A 21,004-nucleotide genomic window follows, 5' to 3' on the forward strand; every position below is an offset into this window, starting at 1 on the left:
ATTTGGCTATATTACAATTTGATTGCCCACCCCTATCCCCCTTCTTCTTGAGTTAACATACAGCTGTGTAGCCCTTGCTGGTTTTTAATTCATGATTCTCCTGTCTCAGCCACCAGGATGAGGAATTACAAGCACTGATCCCACACATCTGTCCTGGCTAGTTTTATGTCAACTTGACACAAGCTAGAGTCAATTGAAAGAAGGCCGCCTCAGTTGAGAAAATATCTCCATGAGATCCAGTTGTAGGGCATTTTCTTCATTAGTGATTAATAGAGGAGGGCCCAGCCCATTGTAGGTGGGGCCATCCCTGGGCTGGTGGTCCTGGGTTCTATAGGAAAACAGGCTGAGGAAGCCATGAGGAGCAAGCCAGTAAGCAGCACCCCTCCGTGGCCTCTCCATCAGCTCCTGCTTGAGTTCCTGGCCCGACTTCCTCTGACAATGACATGATAACGGAAGTGTAAGCCAGTTTTCTTTTGGTTATGGTGTTTCAGCACAGCAGCAGTAACCCTGACTAGGACAACACTCGAGTAATCTGTCCTTATTCTTGGGACTTTCAAACTACTTTTGCCATCCTGACCAAGGTGGTCAACATTTCTGTCATGGTTTGGCTAATGGTTCGTGTGCTCTAAGCTTGGTCACCAGAGCACGGTGTGGAGAAGAGGTGGGACCATTCAGAAGTGGGATCTAATGGAACACGGTTTGCTCACTGGGCTTGTCCACCTCGGTCGTTCTTACAGGGCTGCCCAGCTCTCGAAGGTCTCTGGATGTGCCTTGCCATGAAATCTCTCCTTCTAGCAGCTGTTCCCACCATGATGCGGACTTCCATGGTGTGGTGTAACCTGAGGCCCTCACCAGAGCCAGACAGATGGTCGCACTGAAACTCCAGGACTGTGAGCTTAACTGGCCTCACTTTTTTTTTTTTTTGTAAACCCTGAGTCTCAGGCATTTTGTTATCGCAACAGAAAGCGAACTAACACAAATTTGGTTTTGCCGTGAACCAGAGAGGCTAACTCAATGTCACTGTGGCTGAGTGTAGATTGGCCAGGGCTTAACTAGTCATTTCCTAAAGTTTGTGGCAGATGTCCCCATGTGGCCGATGGACGTGACTCTTTAAAGTGTGATCCAAAATGTAGTGCTAAAGTCTAGCTCCGCACCAGTAAATTAAACCATATTTCAGCAGCTCCATTTTCCTTCGTGGATAATAAAAGAATCTTTTGTTGAGCCAGTAAAAATTAATGTTTTATGTTCCCAGGTCTCCAGAGAGACCAAATGAAGTTTCAACAGATTTTTCCAAATGAGTTTTTAAGAAATTATTAGAGTATAACATGGAAGAAAATCTTTCATCTGATAGACAGAATGTTATGGAATATAAAATACACTGGATTACAAATGTACATTTTTCCTTCATAACTCTGAAGTATTTGTGACACTGCAGTGCATATATATATATATGTATATATATATGTAATATATATGTAATAATATATATATTATATATACCACAACAGCCAGGGCGGTGGTGTGTGCCTGCCATTTCAGCCACTTTGGGGACAGGAGGATCTCTTGAGTCCAGGAGTTCTATGCTGTATCACACTATGCCTGTCAGCTGTCTGTATTAAATTGAGTATCAATATGGTGACCTCTTAGGAGCAGGGAACCACCAGGTTGCATAAGGAGAGGTGAGGCAGCCCAGGTTGGATAAAAGACCTCAGTAGATCTTTCATCGAGTAAGCCTGGGCAATAATGGCCACAGCTGGACAGACAGCTGTCGATAACCATGTCATTGATCCTGGGTGTGTATCAGTTCACTGTTCAAATCTCTGAAGGTTCGCTTTATTTCCAATGGTCTGTTGTAGCCTGAGTTTTACTCCATTCCAAGAAATGCCTGGCTTTGTAATCGTAGAGATACCAAATGCTAAATCTGAACAAATGAAGATGCACTCTTGAGTAATTTTACTGACTTGCTGTTAAAAATTACTGCGGCCCCTAGGTTGTAGTCTTTAGGAATATGTCTTTAAAATATTTTTAATCTAATGCTGTGGCTTAACAATAAAAAAGATGCAAATGCTTTCAGATATTAATCTCATTCTGGGGATGGGAGACAGGAGGCAAAGAGGAAAAACTCAGGACCCAAGGTATCTGCTCAAGTCTCAGGTCACTTGAGAGCGGGGACCTGATCAGACAGTGATGGGCGAGAGGGTACAGAGGAGAGAATCTGTACCACCAAGTACTGGGTCAAGTGATTGAAGTTATATATACCTCAGTACGCTTTTCTAGGAGTGAAATGTTTAATGCTTTCCTTATCTCAAGGGTTGTCAAGAGTCTAATCAGATAATCATATGGAAGTCCTTTGTATAGCCCAAGACAACAAGACGTGCAAATCACTCCTCTAATCGTGCCAAGGACTCTTTCCCTAATACTGCACACACACACACACAAGTGTGTGGCTTATGGCCACTTGTAACTCCAGCTTTAGGGGGCCCGATTGCCCTCTTCTGGCCTCCACATGCATGTGTGCAAATATGCGCACACACACATGCACGCACGCGCGCACACACACACACACACACACACACACACAAATCTTAAAAAATAAAAATAAACAAATAATAAAATCCTGTTACCTTTATCGCAGTTGACACCATAGAATCCAGGCGGGCAGATGCAAAACCCGGGGGTGACACAGAGTCCACCGTTCATGCATCGAGGTATGCAGAGAGCTTACAGGGGGAGAGGGCTCTGATTAGGCAAACAGGACTCTGCAGCAGCATCACTTTGCAATGTCAGTGATTCCACCACTTATAACTCTGAGGTGGAGTCTGAAATGTTTACTCTTTAGATAGACAATTTTGCTATATAAAAAATTGCTTTGTGGTATTAATTCGGCTGGTTTTTTTTTTTTTTCCAACTTCTCAGCCAGTTTCTTAGGCAAGAATTTTGAATTTGTTCTACTTAGAATGCCTGATTAAATCTTTCTCAGAATCAGGCCAGCCATGGTGGTGCACACCTTTAATCCCAGCACTCAGAGGCAGAGGCAGGGGATCTCTGTGAGTTCGAGGCCAGCTTGGTCTATATAAATAAGTTCCAGGACAGCCAGGGCTACACAGAGAAACCCTGTCTGGGAAAACAAACAAACAAACAAACAAACAAAACAAAAACAACAAAAAACCCCTCCAAACAACAATAACAAAAAATCTTTCTCAGAATCAACTTGACTATGATGTGATTTTTTTTTTAAAAATAAAACCTGCAAATATTTTTTTCTCTGCCCCATTTCCTTGATCTTTAAACTCCAAGATAAGTGCAAATAATAAAATATTCTTATCTCTTAAGAGTAAAAAATATTTTTTGCTTACTCTGGTCAAATAAGTTCTTGGTATTTAAAGATCTTGTGATTAATACTCATTTTTATTTTCATGTAATGGTCTCAAAAATAATACCTCTGAAATAAATGTACTTAACTGCCCAAATTATTTTCAACTTATGCTAAGTTATAGCGTATACTGAGGTATGGATTTAATTGTGAATTGAGCTATTTTTAATTGGAAGAACTTCAAATCAGTTGTGATGTTGGAACCTTACAACTTTCATAAGAGTATCACAAAGTACACTGTAAATATAGGCCGGCTGGAGGCTTGATCACAAAGAACAGAGGCCCTAGATCGAAGTTCTCTGGCCAAAGTTCTGGCCACATACTGCGTTAACAGAAACCGACCCATAGAAGTACAACTTTCCAACAGGTCTTCTGTGGCTATTTAAAGTTTTGCCGATCCTTAAAATATCATCAAATAATAATAGTAATTTCAAGAGATATGTCAAAAACAACAAAAGACCCCCATGGGGCATCTGTGGCTTCCATGTTCATTGGGAAGCAAGCCAGGCCGGCCAACTCCCTTGCTTACCTTTCTCACAGTGAGGCCCATAGAACCCATCAGGACACTCGCAGATCCGCCTTTCGTTACAGAAGCCTCCATTTCGACACCCTCCGGGACACTCGGCTGCACCAAAGAGAAGCAAGGCCAGGGTGAGACATGGGTCGTCATTTATATTATTGATTGAATACCCACAATCTTTAACCTTTCCCACCACACCCCTCGGTTCTCACGCAGTTCTTCGTGCAATTTTATTTACAACTGTGGACCATGCCTGAGGGGGAGGAAACTAACTTTTACTTTTTCCCACCTCCGAAAGTATGCTTAAGTCTTTAAAGTCACACCAGAAGAGGGAGGGACATTGCCTTCAATATTCACTGCCAGAGGCCAGGTGGTGGTGGTGCACACCTTTAATCCCAGCATTCGGGAGGCAGAGCCGGGCAGATCTCTGTGAGTTCGAGGCCAGCCTGGTCTACAGAGTGAGATCCAGGACAGGCTCCAAAACTACACAGAGAAACCCTGTCTCGAAAAACAAAACAAAACAAAAACAACAACAACAACAAAATTCACTGCCAGAGAGCAGATGGCTTTTCTGTATGTGTTTAGAGCATTGACAGGCTTCATAGTTTAAACCTGATGCTGGAAGGGGAAGGAGCTGTGCCCTTGTGGTTAGTGGGCACCCGGGGCGTAGCAGTGAGGTGCTGAGACCTGCCTGATAGGATCATTGTGTGATCATGACTTCTTGTCTTCTGTGGTTATGAACTGTGCCAAGCATTTGGCAGGGGCATGGGTAATATGGCTTTCAACCGGAAGAAATGTTGGTAATGGTTGACACCTGCAATGAGGAACTGGAAGGAGAAAGGTGATGACTGTGGCGGTGGGTGACACACACTTGGGGACTCCTAAATGTTATGTCAGAAAAGGGGGAAGAAGAGCCTGTGTTTGACAGCACACTAGAGTCCCTACGTGGTTCGAAGATTGAGAAAACCGAAGTCCTTGTTAATGGGTCCTGTGTTTACTCCCCCTTCCCTACAAAGTATATATACAAAGAAAAGAACAAAACAAGCCCGTGCCTCCCCACCGCCAAAGCCTTCACTCCAGTGCCTGTCAGACTCACCTTGTTGACAAGTCTTAAAGAAGATGGCATTTTGAGGGGTCTGAAGGATGGTGTTGCCTTCAGAATTCATGACGATCACGTTCACCTCAAATGCGGCCACCCCGTCCTGTTTGCCGAGACACGGGAAGCCAACTTGAACAACTACGAGGAAAAGAGAGTTCATGAAATCAATCTAACCAATTGATCCTGGTGCTACAGGAATCGCAGGGAGACCAAGAAGCAGCAAAAAGGGTCACATTTTTGTGATTTTTGTGTACTTCTGGAGTTGAGATGGTATTTTGACTACCCGGACAGTCTCTGTGGAACGTATGCACCGTACTAGGTGCTAAAAGAATGAATGACTCTTGGTAATTTGTGTTCAGCTAATGCAGAACTGGGCATATTTTGTTGATAAAACTTTTTTTTTTGAGACAGGTTCTTGGCTTGTATATCTTTGGCTTAATAAATAATCTTAGCTTGTATATCGCTTTAAGATTTTATTTTAATTTTTGTGTGTGTGTGTGTGTGTGTGTGTGTGTGTGTGTATGTGTGTGTGTGTGCGCATATGTGTATATGGGCACATGTGCAGATGTGTGGAGACCAGAAGAGGGTGTCAGATCCCAAAAGCTGGAGTTTACAGGCAGTTTTGAGCCACCTAATATAGGAAGCAAACTTGGGTCCTCTTTAAGAGCAGTAACTGCTCTTAACCACTGAGCCATCTTTCCAGCGCCAGACCTTAAAAAGATGTGTGGTTTTTTTTTTTTAATTTCTTATTTTTTGGTCTGCAAATTAAAGATGCAAAAGGGAAGCATAACTATATTAATCATCATGAGATATTTATAGGTATGTTTACCATCCCCAAAGAGCCAGAAAAAGGTATAATATATAATATAATATCCATTTAGTAAGCCCTTGGAATAATAGCCCACTAGTTTATGTTTTATTTCCCTGGTTTGAAAGTAACAAAACAAATTCTTTGATGATATTCTACAACTAAGCCTGGACTCCAGTAGTGACTGAGTTAACCAGGTTGCTATTTTCTCAAGGTACCTGTTGACATAACGAAGTATTTGGTGGGCTGAGCTAATATGGTGGGTAGGCTAGACCTCACGATTCAGCTTCCTGATGTAGAGCCACTTCCTGTGCGTCTGTTGGGACTTCCTGTGCATCTGCTGGGTACTTGGCATGTCCAGGTATTGATGACAAAGCTACAAGGCATGATGTGGAAACTCTGCACAAAGAGGATGAGGAGGCCACCAATTCTGTAATACAGGTCACTAGCTGGAATAGGCTAACCAGACATTGGCTATTGGGTGAAAGAATGATTATGGAACTTTCCAGAATATACTGGATTATCATGAGATAATCCACTGAGAAAGACTGGTCTAACTGACAATTAGACTCCAGTTTTTCCATAAATAAATAAATAAATAATACTGCCAGTAAGTGTATGGAGAGCTTTTGTGTGGTGGGTATAGCCAACAAGCATGAGCTTATATTAAAGCAGGACCAACTTTTTCCCTTTGAAGTGTGACTACACCTTTCTCCTAGGGTTAGAAGTTGAAAAGAGCTGGGAATTGCTCCCCTCAGTACCCAAGCTGGCCGAACCACCTTCTTAACGTGCTTGCAGAACCAAAGTTCCTTTGCAGGCTCTGGCCTTGCCAAGAGATAGTAGAAATAGACTCACGTCCTCAGGCAATGATAAGCCGCTTTTACCAAAGGCTAAGGGAAAACAAGTCCAGATGTTGTGAATTCCAGTGCAGTCTGTGCTGTGTAAGCTAAACCGGGGTGAACGAAAACAATTTCGGAACACTAAAACAGATTAACTCACATGGCATTCAAGTACACATCCGTACACAATTGATTGCACATAAACAATTCTCAGGGAGAAGAGAGCGAAAACCGATTCTAACTGAACACCCCTTCCACACGCAGACGGACGTGGTTTTTAAACCCCCAGAGCAGCCTCTCATGGGACCCATTTCCCTCACAAGAAGTTGAGAGGCGGCAGGAACTCAATCTCAAACGTCACAGAATTCTAAACTGTCCCCTGATTAGATGATTTACTCAGTCGGTAAAGTAGTGCCTTGTAAGTATGGAGGCTGGAGTTGGAGCCTCAGGACCCAAAAATTCTGGATGTGCACAAGCGGTGGAGGTCTAGAAAATTATTAAAATGGACTAGAGTGCTTAGCACTCAGTGGGGTACCCATTCACTCAAGTCTCGGGGATCCCCTGGGAAAAGGGGGCAGGAAGATCTCAGACATGGTGGACGACTACGAGGAACTTGTTTTCTGGACACAGCGCGGCAGTTGCACACACCAACTTGCAGCTGGTGAGAGCATGCGCCAAGGCCTCTGCAAGCTCATGCCCGTCAAAATGCCCCGGTTGAGGCAGGAGGTGGGCACAGAGTCCCATCCCCAGCTGAGGACTTATTGGCAACTGATAATGTTTAGCAGAGGGAGAGGTGGTTTTCTTTCAAGGTGTGACCCCCCTGCGAGGTGGACCGTGCTCCAGGACAGGCTCTACACCCAAGAGCATTGGAGAAAAATTAAATTAGACTTGATGGGCTTTTCTAAAAGAGAGGAAGCGAGAACAGGAAGCTGGGTGGGTGGGTAGGTGGGGGTGGACTTGGAGGAAGCCAGGGGAGAGGGGGTAAATATGATCAAAACAAGTTGTATAACATTCTCAAAGAACTAATACAAATATTATTTTTTTAAATGCTGGGTATGGTGGCCTGTGCTTGCAATCCCTGCTTGGCGGAGGCGGCGACAGGAGGATCCCTGAAGCTTATTGGCTGGCTAATTTGGTGAATTCGCCTGCTTTGGTGAACCCCAGGGCCATGAGAGAGCCTGTCTCCAATTAGGTGGATAGCATTCCCGAGGATAACAGCTGAGGAGGTTCCTCTGGCCTTCACACTCACACACGTATGCGTGCTCCAGCACCCCCTACCCACAGGAACATGCATGCACACATACACATGTATATAAAAAGTATTCAGCATTAAGTACTCCATGCTTCCGGCTGCTGTGGTATTCCGTCTCTCAGCAAATACTGACCATTTTTATTCTGGCCTGGAGCCATCAAGAAGACGGTATCCCTCCAACATTAACACGTATTTAAAAACCTCTACACACTGGGTTCCTGAGGCATACCACCGCTCTGTGGCTTCCATGCAATAACAGTGTTCAAAGGGGCAAAGCCCTGGTTTTATGGGGAAAAAAAAAAAAAATATATATATATATATATATATATATATATTTATGCATATAACTCAGTAATTTTACTGAACTGCTCCACGGTTTGTATTTCCTGTTTTTGTTCTCTCCAAATGCCAGAAGGCAGGCGCTCCATAACTGTTAAAAGATCAAGAGATGTCCAGGCACAAAGGCGCCCGTGGGATAAAAGGACAGCTTAGCAGCTTGGGGGTATAAAACAGCGCCGCACAATAACGAACGCTACCTGGATGCTTAGGAGCAAAGACGCAGTGATTTGGTCACTTGTTAATAATTCAAGGTGCCTTCCCTTCTCCCACTGTGGTGAGCAAGCTAATGAGCCTAATGAATCGCTGCCCCGCAATGATCTGAAACCCTCATAAACTTCTTGCACCTGTGGTTTTGCAAACAAACCCTACATCTGCTTCTCAAAGAAAGAAAGAAAAAAAAATACACGTGCACACCGAGGTGGAAGGTCTTAAGCGGGAAAAATGAAGTATGCGCGCACACACGTGGGGGCGTCACTTTGTCCCCAAAGAAAACCTGTTCCTCTTTTTAAAATCTCACCTTGACCCAAGTGGCATCTGCCTTTTCCCTCTAATTTTGTTATTTTTATGGATGTGCATGTGTGTGTGCATGTGTTCATGTGTGTACAGGGAGAGGTCGGGAGTCCATATCAGCTGTTTTCCTGGGTTGCCCTCCCTCGTGTTTTTTGAGACAAGGTCTCTCAGTGAACATGGAGCTGGCTGGCCAGCAAGGCTTGGGGATTGTGTCTCTCCACTGATGGGATTACAGCTGGGCACTGCCATGCTTAGCTTTTTGCCCGAGGTCTGTGTGGCCAGCACTTTTCCAAGAGGGACGTCTCCCCAGCTTCTAAGTTTTATTGTTTTAGATTTTGTAGTGTTAGAAAGGGAACTTAGGCACTCCCAGTGAAGGCATTCTCTTATCGCACACTCAATAACTGATGTGCCAATAGCTTCAAAAGTAGAATTTTACTAGGCACTAAAACCGGTTGAAGGTAGGGAGATGCGGGATGCAGGCATTAAGTTAGAAATTTAATGATTTGAGTTTTATGGGAGGCTCAGCACAAGTGGCCAATGTAATTACCTGAGCTGATGAATTTTAATGAGTTGCAGTGAGCTTCTGTATGAGTTTTACTAATCAGAAAAAGGCAAGGAGGGAATTTAAAAATATACATTGGATGCTGAGAAACATGCTATGTGTTCGTTCTTGGCTTTTTTTTAAGAGGGGGGAAATGGTCAAGAAAAGTTTATATAAAATTATCTTTAGCTAAAAAAAAACGTATCATATCCCATGGCAGATTATGGAGTGACCATGCTCAAGACCTTTCAGAGTCAGGATGTTTTCCTCATTTCCGTGAAGTGGTAACGCCCTGTGGATGCCATCTGAATGGAATCTAAATATCCATATCTCTGGAGTAGGATGTCCATGTCCACAGGGTGACAAATCTCAGGCCCTTGAATCTCCAGAACACAAACCCTCTCTCCTTCACCCCTGCAGATGAGCAGTGAATGCCCTGGGAGAAACAAACCCTCTCTCCCTCACCCCTGCAGATGGGCAGTGAATGCCCTGAGAGAACACAAACCCTCACTCCTTCACCCCTGCAGATGGGCAGTGAATGCCCTGGGATGCTGTTGGTCACAACAGCACTGGGAAGATGATTGCAAAGAACCAAGACCTTTCTCCTCCTGTTGGCACCCACAATGGCTTTGATGCCCTGGATCTAAAAAGACTATCAAGTCTCGAGGTAGCATGCTACATCACAGATCCGTTGGAAATGGCGGGTGGTAGCAACCCAGTCTCCATGAAGGGGCCTCAATGCCTAATCATTCTACAGATTCAAGTTAGCTCCTGAAGGAGTTCTTATTGATACCTGACAAATTTCTCATCACTCCTCTAGAAGAATGAGGTTAAAAGCAGGAGTCGCTATCACTTAGTTCAAAATGCTAGAAAGCCACGGCCACGGCAGACTCTGTGCGTGGAAATGTGAAGTACGGGGCATATCAGTGGAACCTCTTCCATTAGGATGACCAAGAACAACCCAGGCTAGAGCTCTTCTTTCCTACTGCTGCCAAAATAAATGTTTAAATGGTCACGGTTGTTTAAGTGGTCACGTGACAGCTTTCTGGAGTAGGACTTAATTTTGAAACATAAAAGAAACAGGGAAAATTGCAAAGGAAAAATAAGTTTAGCAATATAAATTTTATTCTCTCATCAATTAAATAAACAAACAGTAGCTTGATAAAAGCATAGTAAATGTCAGGAAAACTATTTGATATGTGTCACAAGTTTTGCAAACTTATAAGAACACTATTATCTCAATATTAAAAAAATAAGGGGGACACACCGATATTTCACATAGTCTACTAAATTCAGGGATGGTGTTCTATCCATCTCAGTAGGAAATTTTAAAAATCAAACTGAAGAACAGTGTGAAAAGGCCGCTTTTCACTTTTTAAATTGGCGAAGTAGCTAATTACTTCTTAATTGGTAATTAGTAACTTGTGCTGATGAGATTATGGTGAGCTAAGCACATTCCCACACTGCAGCCAGGATACAAATAGATAAAATCTGTAGGAAAGTACTATTGGCATTTGAGCAGTTTCATGTTTTTTTTTAAGTTAATAGTTAATATTATAGTCTTTACCACAAAATATCCCCTCCAGCCATCTATTATAATCAAGAAGCAAGCACCAAGAATTTAGCATACATATTAATCCAGCAACGACCTTCTGAATGTTGGCTGTTTGCTGAGCCTTTCATTGGGAGTCATGGTAAATAAGGCACATGGGGCCCCTTCCCCTATAGGAGCGAGCATCTTTTTAGTTTCAAAGGATATTTATCATGATATTTTATAGCATAAAAACTCTAAAAAAAAAAATCTCATTAACAAAAACTGAGAGAATGGAGAAACAAATTATGGCATATCCATAAAATAGAATGTTATAAAAGTTTCATGTCTTACAAGGGTAAGAACAACTTTTGGAAAGACCTGTCGATGGCATGCTTGTCATGAAGTGTCAAATGTAAGAACATAGACCCTTGAAACATGACTAGAAGGAAATACAGGGGCACTTTGTGTTTCCCAAAACCCAGAAATCCTGGGCTCTGGTCTTGACTCTACTCTCTATTACTAACATTTGACTTTGAACAAATTGGTTAAGCTGTGTGACCCTTCACTTTTTAAGCTTATAAAACAGAGCTGTAGTTCTGGTCTTAGTGTGATCAAGTTAGATAATGCTTGAGAGGGTGTCACACAAGATGGAAGGCTGGAACCAAATCACATACACGGTTTTCTCAGCCAAGCAGGATTGTTCCATCTGGAAGCTTGAGTTGATGTCACTCTGTATCCTAAAGGCTTTCTGACACTACACTAACTTTGGGGAACTTTTTCCTGGTTATCCTTTGCCCTCACTCACTTTGAATCTTTGTCCCATTTGTGTGTACTATGCTAATCCACACTCACTGGCTGAACACATCCATCTCATCAACCATGTTTCTTTTTTTTCTTTCTTAAAAAAAAAAATCTAGAATCATTAATGAATGAGTCTAGCCTGGGCTATCTTGGCCTTTTAGGAAACTGTGAACTCATCATTTCTTTATTCTCATCCTAATCCTTTCCCTGAAAGATAATGACAGAGCTGCCCTCAATTCAATTTTCTGAGCTCTGCTCAGGAAAACATCCCATAATCCCTCTAATGGATGGCACATGTACCTTATATATCCTCATCTCCATTAAGTCTTATGAACAAACTTTTCTCCAAAGCAATGGCCACCCACCTGATGCCTTGTGAGGCACTGTTCCCAGCAGCGGGACATTGACAGTTGGGTCTGCCATGATGCCTTTATCCAGGGAGCGAAGAGACAGGAACTCATAGAAGTATTCTGCCTACAACAAAAGGCATCGCCAGTCAGCACCAGGGAAACCAGGGTGATTGAAAAGACACTTCTTAACAAACAATCCATGTGATGAGAGAGCAATCATTTTTCCCTCTGGGAAGTCAGGCGTCCTCAACATCTAAAATATCACATAGGCATAATTCACCCTCTTTGATGTATACCTATGGAATGGGACCATGCTTGGAGGGAAGAGAATCTCTAAAATGCTCAAAGCATTTATTTAGAGCTTGCTCAAAAGGTCATTTAACTTCAGCAATATTATTAGTTGCTATCTGTAGAAGGATTTGGAGGGAAAACAGAGGGACAAGACATATCAAAACAGTTAGTGACCAGCCCTTGGAAAGCTCAATTCAGCAGCCGGAGCCATTAATATATATATTTTTTTTAATTTGAGAGGAATCTTTTGGTTAGAATTGGTAGAGCTGTAATAAATAATGATTAATGAAATAGAAATTTAATGGCAAAGAAGACACTTAAAGAGCAAAATTTAAGGATCCCGCCATTAAGTTTGAAAGGGTTTATATTTAAGGTCTCCATTTAATAGAGAGAAAAGCCCAGAAAACTTAAAACAAAACAAAAACACTGCAATGTCAACAAGCCATAAAACTTTACAATGTAAACAGCTTCCTTTTCCCACTATATCGTAGTTAAGAAAAGTCCTGCTACTCAGGCGGCCATCAGTATGGAGAATTGATGGACAGTCTAACCATGGAGCTTTGGTGCTTAACATCTTTATTGAAAGAGTTTGTGGGGGCTGGATGGATAGTGGTTAAGAGCAGCTGCTGCTCTTCCAGGGGACCAGAGTTCAGTTCCCAGGACTCCTATAGGATGGCTCACAACTACCTGTAACTCTAGCTCCAGGGCATCGGATGCCCTCTTCTGACTTCTGAGGACACACACACACACACAATCTTCAGAAATGGTTTACGGTCTTTCTTGCTTAGGCATGATGAACAACTAATAAAGAGCACACACACACTAACATGTGAAATCGGTAAGTTGAGTGGTTCTGCCATTATCCAAAGAGACAGCTAGAGTTTTGGATGAGTTAATCATAGAAATGAGTTGTAGTACCGACATGTAGACTGAGTGAGAGGTTTTTTGATAATGGGATTTACATCAGCATAATTTCGATTTTTTAACATGGAAACTATGAAGAGTGCACAGAAGTCATTCAAACGACTCGACTTTAAGTCACTGTCAAATACATCAGTTACCAAGGCCTTCAAGAGGGGATATTGATGGAATTTCAGCTCCCTTAGAGAGTCTGTCCACATACGCAGTGAGCTAAGAAATGCTCCCTGGATTCATGGAGCCGAAAAGCAACTTCCTTAGCCAAATCCCCTCCTTTGGCTTGTGGCAATGATTGTAAAGCTTCCAGGAGACCACGATGTTTGTTCCTTTGGAGAGTGACAGGGTTGGGTGAATTTATATTAAGTTCATCTGCTAAAGGGAGAGGGTCAGTTCATGAGACAGATGATTGCTCCCCTATGGAAGGGAAGGCGGAGATCTGAAGGAAGCCCATGAAAGCGATGCTGTCGGGAAAGGTAATTCAATTTGCAACGAATTCCTTTGAGATAGAGAATGAATAGTATTTCTGTCCCTGCAGGAAAAATCAATGAAAAAGACTCCGGTTTCCATAGATCCAGGTGTTTCCAATGACTTCTATCAACTGCACCCCTCTCCCACTGCTGCCCCCCACCCCCCCACCCCCGCTCTGTACTTTACTTCATAGTATTTATCACTAAAACATTTGATTTTAAAACACAGTTAAAGTGGCACTGTGAAAGGACTTGGTACTGAATGCCGTTATAATTAACTGTATTCTTGTTATTTGTGCCACCAAAGATAATAAAACAGCAAGTAACAATAGCAGGCCAAATCCTGGTGTAATACACGTCGTGTGTCCCAAGTCAATGGGAACACTTTATTAACAGGATCTGGAAAGACAGTTCAGAACTGTGTGCGTAGAGCAGGAATCCCGCAAAACCAAAATTCAAATCCTGCTTCATACATTGCCCTTTGCTACTCCATAAGCACGTCTTGGAGCTCTATCGCTTTGGAAATTAAACCTGTCCTCCTGTGTGTGATATGCTTACCAGTTCCATTTGTAAAACTGCAAGACCATTTTGTAAAAGAAACGAGAGTTTTTGCTTTTAAAGTGATTTTATTAGTAAGAAGAAAGCTGAAGCATCCAGATGAAGGCATTACTGAACTAGAATTGATAATAAGTATTTTTTTTCTTTTTTTCTGCTTCCTCCACACTTTCAGTTATGTGGTTCTATTAATTTTATAGCGAAGTTTAATTCATTAACTTAAAAATTAAGCATGGGACCCCACTGTCAGTTCCGTGTGGCAGTGGCAGACACTAACTCTCTGACTGGATCTCAGATGAGGGCATCTGTGCTCAGACAGCGCTTCTTGGCACAGCCCCTGGAACGTGAAAGAACAATAAACATTACAGATGCTTTTGAATGTTTCTTCCAAAAATTTTCCAATAACGCTGGAAGACGGTGGGTCTGGGAGTGTTTCAGTCGGGTCCTGGAAATGCAACTTTAAGGAACTCTTAGTTCTCCACGGCATCACATAACGCAGGCTAGGGAGGCGTGGATCTCTCAAGTTCATTATCTTCTAACTTGCCTTAGTGTGACTGTGGAGGAGGATGGCCAACACTCCGACCTTATCACAGCAGATCCCACACTATTGATTTCAGGGCATCGATCTAATTTCTTGGACGGTCGGTACACATTATGGCTTCCTTACTGCGGTTCTAATTCTGTATCTAAGACATCTCCAAGCACAAGTTTCTTGGAGTTTATCAGCAGAAGCAAGGAGCAAACCTTGTCCGTTTGTCCTTCTGACTGAGGACAATAATGGTGCTCAGGTCTCTAAATCATGCAGTTTCCTTCATGCTTGTTTTGTTTGTTTGTTTACAAATTTTTGATTATGTTTTAAATTTCTTTTTATTTATTTAGTGTGTGGTGGTACACAGTACATGTGGAGGTCAGGGGATAACTTTTGGGAATTGGTTCTCTCCTTCCATCGTGTGGGTCCTGGGGATGGAACTCAGGTTGTCCAGACTGGCTACACGAGCCTTTATCTGCTGGCTGTCTCACTTGTCCCATATTTATTTTATATATGCATGTATTTCCGAAGGAATCTTTCCCACTTACTCTTTCAATTGCTTCTTAAATATTCTAACTTGAAAGTCACTTAGAAATGAACCAATGTTTTGTTTGGTCTTGACACTGACTTCTTTGAAAATTTAACTTACCACTGTAAAGAAGTCTACCCTTCACTACCATGTAAATAGTTCTACATATATATAAAATCATTACCACAACAGAGAGTAAATCTATCCTTCACTTAACTTAACGACTTAAGTTAAAAAGTCATAAAATGGTTGATCAAATGAATATTAGATTTAGATTTATGTCATATTCTAACTTCTAGACAGAACTTTCCATTTTTACCTTATTTATAATATAATAAATATTCCTAGACCCCAATCTCTCCATTGGAAAAATTTATTTGGAGGCAAATAAAACCCAAATTCTATGCCAAAAAGAACAGAGAACTAGCTTTAAAGTTTGGAAACAAGTTTCACAAATTACAGATTTATTACTTAGATAAAAGGAATTCAGAGCATGAACTGTAACAGCAGAGTTATATTGGAAACTGCTATTAGGAAAAAGTACATTTCGTTTTATTAAATAACATTAGTGGAAATTCAGGTAGAGGCAAGGAAGGCAGTTATTTGAGAAATACATGAAAAGAGTGCTTTGTATTCAAACAAAGAATGGGTCTATTCAGGGGAATAATTAATTCACTTTTAAATTAAGTTGCTGAAAAAAAATTTTTTTTGCTGGACTGCTTTGCCACACAGTAAAATATTTTGTGTGTGTGGAGAAATATAAAAGGCACCCAAATATTATCAAGGGAGGGGTGCTGGAGGCCATTCATCTTGTTTCCAATTGACTTGGCTAAAATTATAGTCACTCCTTCCAGATAGATGAAGACATCATTTACACAGCAAATTGGAACAGCTCAGAAGGCCTTCGGTCTGAGGCTCTTTGGAGGGTAGACAGAGAGAAATAGAGACCCACACTAACTATGGGAGGAATCTAGTGTTTCTTTTCTACCTTTGAACGTCTGGGCTTGCAGTGTATACTTAATCTAATAAGCATAATAATTGAAAAAAAACCTCCAGGTCAGTCTTTCATAAAACCCTGGCCCCCAAACCTTCATGGACCTCTATCATGATGCTGCCCCAAGTGGTCGTAGGAGAAAAGTAAAACTCTAAAGGTATCATCTTTGTTCCAATGAAAATTTCAAACTTGCGCAGACACTAAAGCATATGACAGTCAGTGGATTCAAATTTTTAAATAATCCTTGCTGAGTGTTTACTACACCCCAATCACAACTCTCAGAACTCTCTTACTGTTGCTAAAACAGTCTACGATGATTATAGTGTTCAAAAGAGTTCAGATTAGCAGGGTCCTAGGTATGAGAAGCATAAAGGGATACAAAATAGCCCCCGGACTGTATGTGAAGGGTAGGAAGACGGCTACTAAAATAAACAAGGTTAGAAAGCCCAACAAAATGAATAAGCATGCCCAAGGCTTAAAATAATCTGCCGCCTGCATGTCTAGACCGAAGGCTCCCAGACTTCTCACTCTTGTGAGTTCCTTTGGTTACCTCTCTGGAGATGTCATCCTTCAAACCCCGAACTCACTTAACCTTGGGTTGCGTCACCACCGAGTCTCCTCCCACTCGATTGCGTCACCACCGAGTCTCCACCCACTTCCTGTTTTCCCTGCCCATCCTTATCAGCTCTTCACGCTTCTCTTCTGATCCTAGCAAACCACTAATAAGTGGCCTCCGCTGTGGCCATACTTCAGTGACTTCATCTCTGCCAACCTACGAGGACTCGTTCTTTCTTCCTTTTCACGTTCTGCGTTGATTTTTACATCCCCTTTTAGGCAATGATGATTATGCTGGTTGAGTGAGCATCTCCTAAAGGACCAGGGTGGGGCAGCTGTAAGGATAGAGCCTTGTGGGGGGAAGTCTTTGGGTCATGGGGACACACCCTCAAGGAGAACTCTGATCTCCTGCCCTCCCCATCTGCTTCCTGAATGGACACGTGAACAGTCAACTTTACCTCCTCCTACAATAATAGGCTGCCCTCTCTAGAGCCTCTATCCGTGGACTTGCCTCTTCAAAGTATGAGTTAAATAATTTTTTCTTCCTTAAAAGCCACTAGCCTTGGATATTTTATTGTGGCAACATGGATGAGCTGATGTCTCAATGTGTACTGTCAACATCCTTCTACTGAAGTACAGAATGTTCTCTCTTCCTGCCACGTGTCCATGCTTATACTCACGAAGCCTGGTTCTTTATCTTCCAAGGCTGCTGATTTCTTCCGGCCTGACAAGGGTCCTATCCTTTTTCCAATAACAAAGACCCTGCACTTCGTTGGTTGTCCTTTCTTGCTATCTCTCTTCTCTTCATAGCTGGGCACCGGAACATCACCCTCCCTTTTCCTGTGCTATCTTTCTCCGTGTCCTTTGCTTTTACCCCACTCTTTCAACTCTAACCCAACCTTTTCTTTCCCATATCAGCATTACTATAAAATCCTTCTTGCCTTCCTTTTTAAAACATCTACCACAAAACAAACCTGCCATTCTCATTAAAAACATTTTGCCATGTCTCAATCCTTCCCTGATGCTTCTTACGTCCAGGATAAGGTCCATAGCCTTTTTGGTATCGTCACCATCTGGGTCAAATTTCCTTCATCTCTTATTTGTCAATGGGTGTCACCTTCTGGAGTTCAGCTGGCCTCTGTGATAGCACAGGCACGCTCTATTGCCCTCACCTAGCCTGGGTTCTCTGGTCTTCAACCAGCATGCTCCTTAACACATATGCCACTGTGTAATCTCATTCAACTGTTCACAAATAGAGATCGTTTCTTGTCAACTAAACAGAGCTTTTGTTGGTGGTAGGGACAGAACCTAGCTTTACTCATTCTAAGTAGGCACTCAACTACTAGGCGAAGTCTCCAGCCCCTGACGGTTGTGGATTCCTTACGGATAAGAATGGAATATGAGTATGTTTTTCTCCAATAGATTGTTGGAGACTCATGCACAAAGCACTTGAAAAATATTTGGTGAATGAATAAATGAGAAGGGACTAGAAGCATAAACCCACTGCATTCCAGAACACGTCCTGGTGGCATCAGCTTCCTATTCTACTTCCTGGCAGAAGCTGTCTGTTGTTTTGACAATCACTAACTTATTTTGTGGGTCCCAGAACTTCCCTGACTTTGCTGCATGGTCATTCTCTGCTGCTCACGTAGAAAATACGAAATCATTTTTTTAAGGACAAACAAATAAATACTGACATTTGATAGCCAGCTACTCTGTGTGTAGGTTGTTGCTGTTTTGTGCTTATTCTGGAACAAACCCTTGGCAAGAAGACTCAACAGAAAGAATATAAATGGGTAGTATAAACAGGGTCTGGTTCTGAAAAGTAACTGTGTCCCCATGCTCTTCCGGTTCACATTTCCCACTCAGAGCTCTAGCCACCTTGCTTTCTATAGCTTTCAATATGTAACTGTAGTACTGCTGGGAATTGTGGGATAGCAACAATGCCCCCTCCCAGGCCTTCTTTTGCAACTGGCTTCCAGAAGTGTGTGTGTGTGTGTGTGTGTGTGTGTGTGTGTGTGTGTATGTCTGTGTGTGTGTGTGTGTGTGTGTGTGTGTGTGTGAAATCCAAACAAGAAAAAGCACCTTTCCACGCAGAATAGTTACTTCATCAGTTCACTAATTGGCATTGAAAGGAATGCTGCTTAGGGAGAGGGCACCAGGCCGCCAAGTTCTTCTGTTCTAGTAATCATTTTTACGCACACCAAACCAGACCACAGCCGGTGACGCTGGATGCAGGGAGTGAAGTTATTGGAATAAAATGGTGACATTAAAGCTTAGAGTTCAAGTAAACACATCTGGGACCATGCGAGTTTTGTAAACTAAAGTTGGCAAGAGATCACACAGTTCGGCTGCACATAAATCTGAAATTTCTAAGACGTTTTCCCCCTCTTTCCTCCTAGCGCTTGGAATCACCGCTGCTTCTGCAAACCAGAAACAGACCTGGCTGTCTGACAAACCGTTGGCTGGTCGCTCGCTCTCTTTCAGAAGTCCTCAAGATGGGGAGGCAACCACGCTATGCTGATCTTCTGTAGTAAATGACCCCAAAGTTAAGGTGTCTGTTTTTGACGGGAAGGGTAGCAAGAAAATAGGAAAGAAAGAAAAAAAGCATTGGGTAGTAGAAAAGACTTTTCCCAGTCTGTCTCAAGGCCAAAGGAAAGAAAGGAATAACTAAAACATGATTGTGATACTCCTCTCTAGAGCTGGATAGCTCATTGGTGGGATGCTGGCCTCCCTTGTGCTGGGACCGAACTCCAGAACTCAAGCAACAGCAGATGGAGCCCAGTTCTGCACATGGCTTTCAGCAGACTGCCCGTGTTTCCAGTGGGAAGGACAAGGCAGGCATCCTTGGGCTTCTGAGTGCTTATGTTTCCCTTCATTCGCCAAGCTCCGGGCTACTTGTTACCTACTCCTCCGAGTATGCCAGATTCAATGTAAGCAAGTGTAAAGTCAGGGCCAGTGCTGAGCTGTCTACAGGCTGGACTTTGGGAGGAACAACGGCACTGGGTAAATAAAACATTGGAAGAATAAGGGAGCTGGGAAAGAGAAATAACAGTACATGTGGTCTACCTGGCACTTCAGAGACCAGGAGAACATGACTGTGATAGACACGTGGGTAATAGGTGTAAGTAGCCCCCCAAAAGGCAAAATGAAGATTGCATTTCTTGTTTCATGACATATGCGTACCTCGGCAGGTATGTGTTTACTTCATCCTAGTGATAAAACATGTTTGAATCTTTTAACCAACTGAGAATCATCAGGAAATATTCTCAGTGATGACTTTCAGAATATTTGAAACGAGGTCATGTTTTCCTTAGTTTTAAGGTCTAGGTAGTTTTCAAAAATCCTTTAATATGTTTTCATTGAATCCACATGGATAGTATTAACTTGCTTCTTTCATAAAAAAAAAAAAAGATTTTTTTTCTTCTTTAGCTTTAGCAAATATTTTTCAAAGCACTTTGGAGAAAGTCATGGGAGCTGCCTGAATTTAAATATTTTGCTCATGAAATTGAAATTTCATATATCAAAATGCCATCTACAAGGTAGTCCCTGATGATTAGCTTGTCCTGTCCCTAAAACCCAAACAGGAAGAGGAAAGTGTCTGTGACCTCATGTCCACACAATTCCGAGGGCGGCTTTTACTGCAGGTTAAAGGACTAACCATTCACGCAACACATTACATTTTACACTTCAGAAAAAGGCATCGCCTAGAGCCACTTTTTATATTGCCTTTTTTGAAACATTTTAAAACCATCTATTTATCTTGTGTGTATGTGGGAGCGTGCATGTTCCATGTGTGTGTATGTAGGGGCGTGCATGTTCCGTGTGTGTATGTGGGGGCGTGCATGTTCCATGTGTATCTATGTGGGGGGCATGCATGTTCCATGTGTGTGTATGTGGAGGTGTACATGTTCCATGTGTGTATATATGGGGGCGTGCATGTTCCATGTATGTATGTGTGGGGGCATGCATGTGCCATGTGTGTGGGGGTGTGCATGTTCCATGTGTATCTATGTGGGGGGCATGCATGTTCCATGTGTGTGTATGTGGGGGCATGCATGTTCCATGTGTGTATATGTGGGGGCATGCATGTTCCGTGTGTGTATATGTGGAGATGTGCATGTTCTGTGTGTGGATATGTGGGGGTGTGCATGTGCCATGTGTGTGGGGGCATGCATGTGCCATGTGTGCATGTGGAGG

At 42.5% G+C, this 21,004-nt stretch overlaps 1 protein-coding gene across 1 annotated transcript in view; it reads right to left on the minus strand.

Moving 5' to 3' along the window:
- Wif1 (WNT inhibitory factor 1) overlaps positions 1 to 21,004 on the minus strand; it is a 63,895-nt gene that overhangs the window by 11,173 nt on the left and 31,718 nt on the right. The window contains exons 3-6 of the mRNA XM_059245361.1: positions 11,982 to 12,090; positions 4,990 to 5,130; positions 3,903 to 3,998; positions 2,625 to 2,720 (exon numbers count right to left, since the gene is read on the minus strand). Coding sequence (XP_059101344.1) covers positions 2,625 to 2,720; positions 3,903 to 3,998; positions 4,990 to 5,130; positions 11,982 to 12,090 — 442 coding nt within the window. The remainder of the gene's footprint in view (positions 1 to 2,624; positions 2,721 to 3,902; positions 3,999 to 4,989; positions 5,131 to 11,981; positions 12,091 to 21,004) is intronic.

Source organism: Peromyscus eremicus, chromosome 18 (assembly GCF_949786415.1).
Source record: "Peromyscus eremicus chromosome 18, PerEre_H2_v1, whole genome shotgun sequence".
Classification (NCBI taxonomy): Eukaryota; Metazoa; Chordata; class Mammalia; order Rodentia; family Cricetidae; genus Peromyscus; species Peromyscus eremicus.